The sequence below is a fragment of the Hipposideros armiger genome, unplaced genomic scaffold, assembly GCF_001890085.2.
Source record: "Hipposideros armiger isolate ML-2016 unplaced genomic scaffold, ASM189008v1 scaffold_104, whole genome shotgun sequence".
NCBI lineage: Eukaryota > Metazoa > Chordata > Mammalia > Chiroptera > Hipposideridae > Hipposideros > Hipposideros armiger.
The window spans coordinates 3,200,378-3,210,575 of record NW_017731454.1 but is presented as its reverse complement, the minus strand read 5'-3'; the positions used below and the strand labels follow the sequence as shown (position 1 = coordinate 3,210,575).

The 10,198-nt window shown below is 39.2% G+C and overlaps 1 protein-coding gene across 1 annotated transcript in view; it reads left to right on the top strand.

Annotated features, from left to right (window-relative positions):
• The window catches only part of CACNB4 (calcium voltage-gated channel auxiliary subunit beta 4), a 281,243-nt gene extending 273,866 nt beyond the window's left edge, over positions 1 to 7,377 (top strand). The window contains exons 10-11 of the mRNA XM_019646510.1: positions 4,533 to 4,718; positions 6,961 to 7,377. Of these exons, the coding sequence (XP_019502055.1) occupies positions 4,533 to 4,718; positions 6,961 to 7,221 (447 nt within the window). The 3' untranslated portion in view covers positions 7,222 to 7,377. The remainder of the gene's footprint in view (positions 1 to 4,532; positions 4,719 to 6,960) is intronic.
• Positions 7,378 to 10,198: the final 2,821 nt, after the last annotated feature.

The window sequence follows — 10,198 nt, the reverse complement described above, 5'->3', positions numbered from 1 at the left end:
CAGGGACTGCAGCCCACGCCGTCGCCGGCGACTCATGGCAGCCCAGCTCCAGGTTGAGCTGCCGTTCAGCATCCTAGCTGTGGAGGGCAGTGTCACTGGCCCTCATATGTGGGATCCGAACTGGGGCCCTCTGGCATCCCAAGCGAGTTCCCAACCATCGCGCCACTCGGCCGGCCCCAAATTTTTTATTAATAATTTGTTCAAGGGCAACTTCCCAGATAAAATGTATTAGAAATTACGTTAGCTTTTTTTGTTCGTTTGTTTGTTTGTTTGTTTTTAAATATTTTACTGGGGAATTGGGGGGAGGGGAACAGCGTTGGGGAATCGGGGAAGGGCAACAGACAGGTAGACAAATTGCTGTTTTTGTTCTTCAGTCTAGTTGTGGAGGACGTCCCTTCACTGGCCCATATTGGTATGATCATTGCACTCTTCCCGGGGGAGGCAATCGGTCACCGGTCATTGGTCAGCCGCTCACAGCAGCTCCCGGTAGTTCACAATGGCTACCAGCCGCTCACGCTGGCTGTCAGCCACTCACGCTGGCTGTCAGCCACTCACGTAGCTCTCGGCAGCCCACTGCAGCCCTGCTGCAGCCTACGCTGTTGCCGGTGACCCACAACAGCCCAGCTCCAGGTGGAGCCATTGTTCATCATCTTAGCTATAGAGGGTGAGCATCACTGGCCCTCAATGTGGGATCCGAACCACAGCCCTGCTGCTCAGAGCTGGCGCTCCCAAGCGAGCTCTTAACCAGCTGAGCCACTCGGCCCGCCCTCGTTAGCTTTTTAATGAGATTCTTCCCTGTATGCTAGAAAGTATGTATTTCATAGTCATAAAGAAAGACTTGCCCACTCCCTGTCTCTATCTTCCCTCCCAAAAGAATGTAAAAGAAATAAGTGGAGCCTGCTCCAATCCTCAGTGTAGGAACTGAAAAGTGCTCTATCTTCTGTAGAAACTAGGGTGGCTGACCATTCCAATTCTTCCCGGTTTTCCAGATTTGGGCACCGATAGTCCCAAGTACCCAGAAACACTCAGTCACGAGCAAACCAAGAGTTGGTTGCCCTAATTCAGGTGCCGTCCCTAGGAAAGTTTGTGATACTCTGTCAATGGAGAACCATACTTATCGCTAAGTACTCACAACTTTTAAAAAAGATATTGCAGACCTTCGTCGTTTCCATTTGATTCAGCTTCAGTCTTTCCCTTTCTTTCTTCCCTGGACCACTTTCATTCTCTGGACCACTGGATGAGCTAGAGGCATGTTTTTCACTCTTGCTATTTACAATGCTTTAGTTTTTAATTTTTCTGAAAGAGCTTATCCAGAAAAGTGTTGGTTTCCTACTGGTTTGTTTTGACTCCTCTGTTCACTTCTTAATATACTTCAGCAGCCATGTTCTTTCCTTCTGCCCACTTCAGCTGAAGAAAATATCCCATCATAGAGTGTCAGAGGAATTTGCTGTGGCACTGCTTTGAAAACAGGTCAGCGTTCCCCTTATCTCCGACAGTCACCAAGGATATGATGTCATTGAGTGGGTAACTGTTCATGGCCTGTGACTGTCCCAGCACCGCCACCTTCTTCTGCTTAGATAGCTCCCTGAATCCATATGCCATGCTGGAGGCCTCATGCATGGCACAGTAAGCAGCGAACTAGACTTGAACCTTTAAATTTAGGAAAACTTGGCAAAGCTGGTTTGCATAATTCATTGGGCTGCTTCTCCTTGACTTTCACGTATAATTTAAAAAAATTTTTTTTCCCCATTATACTCATTTCCTAACATCCTGGTCTAATCATCTGTGTTATTCCCTAAACAGTTCAAAAGAAAAATTGTCACAAATATACAGGCTGTGAAATTCTTCTTCATCGAAAATAAACCGCATATGTCAGTATTTCATTCAGAAGCTGAAATTTGCTTTCCTCTGTGCTTTTGAAAGCCTAAACGCAGTTTCAAATCACCTTCCATCATATAGCTGTCTTTTTAGCAGTGCAAAAGCGTAGTTTACTAGACATGATTGAGGCTTAAGCAAGCAGCCATATGCTGATGTAGATAAATTCTATCCATTAGCAAAGATAAGTACTTTATTAAAATCACTTGCAATTAAGTGTATGGTTAACTGTGTCTGCAGCCATGACAATGTAATATCGGGGGCAGTCAAGTAGATAAAAACCTCATGCAAATAACATTCTGCAATGGGGGCTGCTTACCTGGCTCTGCCCTTTTGGGCTTTGCAATCTTGGCTGCGACAATCAGGACCCTCTGTCCAGGTGTCCCCGGAAGGTTCTTTCAGACTTTATGAAAGCAAGAAAATGACTTGCTGAGACGACACATGGGTGAGAACCCACATTACAGAATGAGACCTATGTAGTTGAATTATACAGTTAATATAAATAAAATGATATAAACAGTTGACTCCAAACAACATACAGCCTAGAATTGGTGAACAATTTAGCCTGGAGTGGCTGACAGAGTGAGTGGTCCTTGGTTTAAGTGGCAGCCAGTTTCCTCTTTCTGCGTCCTATGTCATCTGTCTGAGTCTGAGTCTGTGGATGCTTTTTGGGGTAGGGCTGTTCTCGTCCCGCTCACAGTAGCACTTCAATGCTATCAGACAATGCAATGTTTCTATCAGATTCTACATTTGTAACTGTTAAAATTTTACATTAATGGGGGAAGGGACTTCTGATTGCAAGAGACAGAAACTCTCTTGAGTTACTTTAGTGAAGAAAGGGATTTACTGGAAGACTATATGGTCATGGAACTGTAGGAACTAGCAGTTTTCCCCGTCTCTCAGGTACCGTATGGTTATCTTCCATTATATCTTCACTTCTCATTATATTTTATTCTCTTTCCTCTACAGACAGAATTCTTTGACTTACTCATAATGTCTCCTCCCTCCTAAGTTCAGCTTTCACATGTCCCTCCTGACCTTCTCCTAAATCCAGAACTTGAAGCTACAGCTCCAAACATTAACAGGCTCAGACTCTTTATTGTTCTGAATTAAAGTCCCAATGGGACACGGATTATTTTGGATTTTAATACTTGTCTCTCCCACCAGACTGTATGTTTCTTGAGTGTAAGGATGATGTCTGTTTTCTTTGCCACTGTATATTCACAATGCCTGGCACAAAATAGGTACTGAGTAAATATTTGATGAATTAATAAAACATGCAGAAAACCATCTGAAACCCACTAATAAATGTTCTTGTTGGGAAAAGCCACTGAGTTGAACTGGCTGAGTGTTGGATTGAAATCACCTTATTCTTTTCCTAGTTGCTAAACATTTCTCAGTGCTCCAAAGACTTTCAAACTGCTTTGCAAATTAAGGTCAAAATGTTCAGCAAAGACTCATGCAATGAAAACATTCACATACTAAATGTTGGGGGAGAAATTGTTTCCATGGTGACTTCTGCTTCAGGAAGCCCTCACACTGATGAGTGAGTCAGCTGACCCACCACCCACTCAGAGTCACCAAGTTGCCACTAACCTACAATCCAGCCACAGTAATAGTGCTGATGGCAGTAACCGTGTATTTCATTCACTACTGGAAGGTTCTTATTTTGGTAAAAAGAGCTCATAAAAGAAGGTGGGTGGTGGTGGCAGTGGTGGGAGAGAGAAGGTTCGGATCCAGCTGTTGATAGTTGGGGATGTGCTTTCACGTACCTGTGGAATGCCTTTTCTCTCTGTGAGTTGCCATGGGTTTCTGACTGTCCCTCCAGGGAATCTGTGTCCTAGGTATATAAGTATATCCTGTCTGTATTCCCGATCCCACTGCAGTGACAGAGGGGCCACTCTGCTGCTTTGGATGGAAGAATACTTCCTGATTATAGGCCACATGAAGTTGTTACTGACAGAAACATGGACTCCAGATACTTTTTGTGTGACGCCCATTCCCTCCTACAATGAAATACTGCTGGTTCTTTTTCTTTTTTAGCCATTTCACACAACGATCTTCTAGCGGACATATCTGCAATGTGGTTTTCCAGTATTAATCCCAAACCTTCTTTCCGTATTGTTTTACCGTGAGATGGATAACATCATTTTCTCCAACATTCTGAATATTATCTAAGTTCATGTTATTCCCTTCAACACAGCTACTTGGGGAGGTGAAATGTTTATTCCAATGATATGGTCATTGCCCAAAAGATTTTAGAACTCCTCTTTCAGTACCGTTAATTGCTCCTCTCATATTCTGAAGTATAATTCACCTCTATAGGAATATATGGATAAAGATGTGAATGCATGATCTTTTCCCTATATTCTACTCATAAGACTTTTACACTTACCTCTCACCTTTTTTTGCTACATAATGAAAAATCTAAATATTTAATGAGCACTCCCATTTTTAGGTCAGTGTCCAAGTTTGCACATGGTTAACTGTGCAGCTCTTCATTTGACTTTTAACTTTAGAAATTGCCAGTATGACCTCTCGCGTCTGATACTTGCTACTATACATTAAAATGCTATTATCTGAATTAAGTGGAATTTTAGGTTTCATTGCCAAAAACGTCAAGTGTAAATAAAATGGATGTTTCTTGTCATCTGCAGGAAATGTTTGATGTTATATTAGATGAAAACCAGCTGGAGGATGCATGTGAACACCTGGGAGAATATCTCGAGGCATACTGGCGTGCCACCCACACAACCAGTAGCACCCCAATGACCCCACTGCTCGGAAGGAATTTGGGCTCAACAGCACTCTCACCCTATCCCACAGCAATTTCTGGGTTACAGGTATTGTCACGTTTCACTCGGGCTTTTACAATCTTACTTTAAGATTCTGTAGGGAACTCGATTGGGACAGAGACAGATTGTCCTTAATCTAAAGAGGGAACTATATATGGGCATTAAAATAAAAAACAAATCTAAATATTACTTAATCATGATCTACCCTAAACAAAGCTACCTAGACAATGGCCCTTTCCTTACAACTTTGATCTCTGTTAATTTATAATGGCTTTTACTTAGATAAGTTAGACTCTATGTCTAGACTCTGCTAGGAAACTTAACATCTACTCAGTACAACTGTCCATTACTTCTCCATGTCACTTCTTAAGAGTTGGCAGTAGCGGCAGGCACCGTGGCAAGCTAAGTAAGATATCTGGGGATAGATGGACCTTTTAACTGCCCTTAACAAACCCTGCCCCACGGGCTGCTGGGCCCCCTCTCTTGTGCAATACAGAATGCGCACATGAGTAGAGCTCCTGTGTTTGGAAACAATGACAGATCCCTGAGTTTTTGGGGGTGATGGGGGGTGAGGGGGTGGAGGCCCACCTTGGTCAGCAACTATCACAAGTGTCATTTAGGGAAGCTGGGGATGAACACAGGTTCTCTCTTCTGCTGCTTTGGTGCTACACTCAGAGCTAGATGTGGGGAGCCAGAGGCATCGTGATACAAAGTGAATCCTGCCTTTCTATAGCAATTATTATTTACCATTTGTCAAGCAGCTGCTGGAATGTGGCCAGAGCCCCAGCTGACCAAGGAACAGGTAGTCAGTTGAGCTCTTTTGCATCATGACTAGTTTTGTATTCATGGGTTTTAATGATAGTCATAATTGAAGATCATGTAGATGAACTCTGAGATAAATGCCATTCTGGAATGCTATTATAACTGTATTACTCTACTACAAAATTACATCTTTGTAAGCAGAAAAACTGCCATATAAATGAATAGCTTTTGAGACTGGAAATGAACATGGGAAATGTACTACTGTATAATATACATATTACTGTATACAATGTACAGTATATTGTATACAAGACTATTTCTTGCCGTGTTTCACTGCCTGTGTGCTGATCTGAGTGTGGCATTTCCACTGACTAATTTGAGTTGGCTCCAAATTTTACATTGTAGGATGAGACATGGATGCATGAAGCAATGTGCTCCTATAATGTACATAGAAATGAAATGTTGCACTTTGTTTCTAAATACAACACTCTTTACTCATCATCTCAAAGACATCCACCTCTAGTGGTTCTCCTAGTGTCACTCGAGTGAATATGGTACCTTTTATCCTGTGGTCTATTTCTCCTAGTAACCATGGCATTTAATTGGTAGACCCCTGCCTGAGGTTAAAGGCATAGGCTGGGACTGTTGAATGAGTTTCCTTCAGTGTGAAGGTGAGTGCCCTTTAAGGGAAATGTATCTGGGTCTTTGGTTTGATCAGGATCTGGTATCTTAACTGAGGTAACCCACCTAAGCAGGTAGATACAGCTATGTGTTTTCCCAGGATTGGAAGAAAAAATGCTAAATAACATTTTTGAAGACATTAAATAAGTGTCTGAAGATATTAATTTCAATTAATGGTATTAGAGGGATTTAGTTTATAGCTGAAGATTATTTTTGCAGGACATTTCAGTTGAGGAAGCAAGATTCATAAATGTATCAATTAGTTGGCTCCACAATTGTTGTGTACAGAATGTATTCTTTCCTTTGGAAAGAATAATGCTGAGTCTTACATTTATGTAGGTTGCAGAAACAAATAAATTATTTTATGGGCAGCACAAATCATAACTGCATTAAAATATTTTTAAAAGATATAAAGAATATTTAGCTTGTTAAAGGTGAAGAGAAAGATTTTATCAGTTCAAAAGAGAAATAATAGATGCTACTCTGAATTTTATTTCCCAATAGTAAAGTAATCCTCATTTATTTTTGCAATAGAAGTAGAATTATTAGGCCTTCCTAAAGTTCCATTCAGCAGTTAACTTTCAATTCTGTATTTTTAATAGGAAACATAATCATGCAGCATTATGTAATTAAATTCATAAACTTTCAGTACTTTGGCATCTTTGCATGTTATGTCCCAAATAAATAAGATCAGATTTTTTAAGCAGACCATTTGTGCATCAAACTGCTTTAGTACACCAGATATTTAGCATCTTATTGTACAGATCCTGCTGTTGTACATACATTTACAGGTTCTAGGTGAATGAAGCTGACATTATTTAATCAATGAACTGTCTGATATTTTTAGAGTCAGCGCACGAGGCACAGCAACCACTCCACAGAGAACTCTCCAATTGAAAGACGAAGTCTAATGACCTCCGATGAAAATTATCACAATGAAAGGGCTCGGAAGAGTAGGAACCGCTTGTCTTCCAGTTCCCAGCACAGCCGAGATCATTACCCTCTTGTGGAAGAAGATTACCCCGACTCCTACCAGGACACTTACAAACCCCACAGGAACCGAGGATCGCCTGGAGGTTACAGCCATGACTCCCGGCACCGGCTTTGAGTCCGCAGAAACAGACAAAAAAATTCATCTGTTGACAATTTGCCATAGCACTGCTAGGATAAACTAATCATCTTAACTTGGCAAGTACAGCGCAGTATTTACTGTGCTTATGGGCTGCTGTCATTTGATGCTAAGTAAGGGCCAAAAAAAAAAAAATGTACATTATGCCCTTAACGCTAGATGGATATTAGATGCCCAATCATATAGATATTTTTAAGTGCAACATTTACATAACAGTACCTTTTGTTTTCTTCATTAGATTTAGACACATCAATTTGTAACTTAGAGTACTTATCGAGGCACATATAAAATAATTTCCCATGCTGGAAATTCCAAATGACCAGTTCCAGTTGGAACCAATTTATAAACCAATTCCTGTTGGAATTTGGGTGAATTGACTAGAAAGTCTACTTGAGCATGTTGCAATCAATTTAAAAATCTGAAAGAAAAAAAAAACTAATTAATGAGAATATCAAAATACCAGTAGAAGCCAAAAACCAGCTATGGTATTTATTTGCTGGAAGCTAAATTTACACTTAAAGTTGGAATGTATACACATTTGAATATATGTTAATGTTGCCAGAATGGCTTTTCAAACTTACCAAATGTATTGATAGTGCCAAAAAAAAAAATCTCAAATTAATGCAGAAATTATACAGTCTCCTCAGATATTAATATTTTTATTTCTTTCCTGGCACAGCTGTTGTTTCAAAGTGTTTTGTTTTGCTTTTGTTTAGTCACCACTGTTAGTTCATTTGATGCTGGCAAAAAAAAAAAAATCTCAAAATTTCTTTAGCAGTGAGAGAGGTCATCAGTAAAGGAAGTCCATTCATAGCCAGTTATGTGAAATGTAAAATGGGATGTTGTTTCCCTTTTAGTCAGCCTGAGCACAACTACATACACCCAGGAATCTGTAATCAGATAGTAGCATAGGCACAGATCCTCCTGAGTGCAAAGCTAAACATCTCCAGGAAGGAGTTTATTTATCCCACTTACCACAAACATGGGTTCCATATTTCCCGCCAGACACAATTTAGTATCTTTCCATTGTTTCGCTCAGTCTCTGTCTTTGAATATCTGAATGTTCTAGCTCTTCACCAAATTCTCTATAATCATGCTAAGGATTTTAGCTTCACATGGATACATTCAACTTTGAGATTGAAAGATGTTGTACAAAATGATTAATTGAAAATGTGAAAACAAACGATGGCTTTAAAAGCTTGAAATAAAAAATAAACTTGTAGGGATGGCCAAGTGGCTCAGCAGTTCGATTCCCGGCCGGAGCTGAGCTGCCGCTGAGCTGCCAACAGGTGGCAGGATGGCTCAGCTAAAAAAAATAAATAAATAAATAATAAATAAATAAACTTATAGCATTTTTATTGCAAAGAATTATAAAGAATTTGGAGATTGAGCTGCCTTATTTCTAATCAACACTCCTCTTCACCTATTAAGTCTTCACAATTTTCCCAGTGGCTATAATTATGGAATTGGTGAACTTCTGTCTTATATTATCAAGGAAGCCTTAGATTCACTGTTATCCAAGAAATTATTGAAATTGACCCTTTTCTACAATATGCAAATGTCTTTAGGAAAAGACTCTTGTTTCTAAAAGTCCATAATGCATGCGTTTTTCTAAAGCCCCAATAGGACCTGCATAAAAAATCCTTTTATACTGGTACATGTCATAAGACCTATTTTTTGAAAACATTAATAATTCATTTTCTATCATCTTATTTTCCCCCAGGCCTTTCAATATTTAGGCTCTCAAAGCATGCATCAGTTCAATAATTTTCCTTACCATGAAAGTAAGTTTCATATTCTTGGTTACTGATACATACCTTAAACCCCATGACGACCTCTCAGCTCCCCTCCCCTCATGTTCACTGTGCAGACCCCATCGTGAACCTGTTTAGCTGCTAAAGAGGATGCCTATAAATGTGTCAGTTATCTCACATATGTGATACAATTTAAAAATATGGGCTCTGTAAATTCTAAAAGTGATCATGTGACACTGGCTTATGAAGTTATTTGTCATCTAGTGAAGCTTACAGAACTTTCAGTTAAGACATTTAAAAGAGCTGTATCCATTAGGCACTTTAATAAACATATAACCTGCCATTACTGAATACTTTGTTAGAGCACAAAAGAGCATTTTCCAGCAAACAAAAATATATTTATTACATGTACAGCACATATTTGCATGAGGAAGAAAACATTAGCCAAAACATTTTTCTAGATGCTTTACTGGTTTCTTGTTTGTGCGCATTAAAGTATTTAATTGCAAAGAGTGCACCACGGTGTACAAATTTAGACTAGACAGCTGTTCAGCTTTTTCTGTAGTAGCATTAGCAATCTGGTCATTTAACTACTTTAAGATATTTACATTTTATGGCAGGTCGCTATAACAGCATTTACATATATCTCCTAATCAGCAAGATTACCATTCTTTCAAGTTTTAAAAATCACTTGTTTCTAAAGACCTCTCAAAGCCTTGTTTCTAAGTCTTCCATGTCACGCTGATGAAGAGAGAGGTCCATTCAATATCTGTGCACAAAACCAATATGTCATTTACCATCAAGTGTCCATATCTGTTTTGCTTTGCATTTTTATTCAAAAGCTAGCAATCTTGGAAAGGGTATAATGTATATTTTCTTGATGGATATATTTAAAATTTTACTTTGATATGACATATTCTTCCCCCTTCCTTTTGTAATAAGTTTATCTTCTCCAAATAATAGATATGCATTTTCCTTTCTTTTAAGCCTTAGAGTTTATTGTGTAAATGATTACTAAAATACAGTTATATACTAAATGAAAAGTTTTATTTTTGCCAAGCACATCAAGCACCTTTGGAAAACACATACTCTAAAAATACTTCATTTTTAACTGATTTCATTTAAAAATAGCAAACGATAAGCAGAAAAAACAAGTCTTACAATGTTTTGAGACTGTTTTAACTTGTAGTATAAACCACATA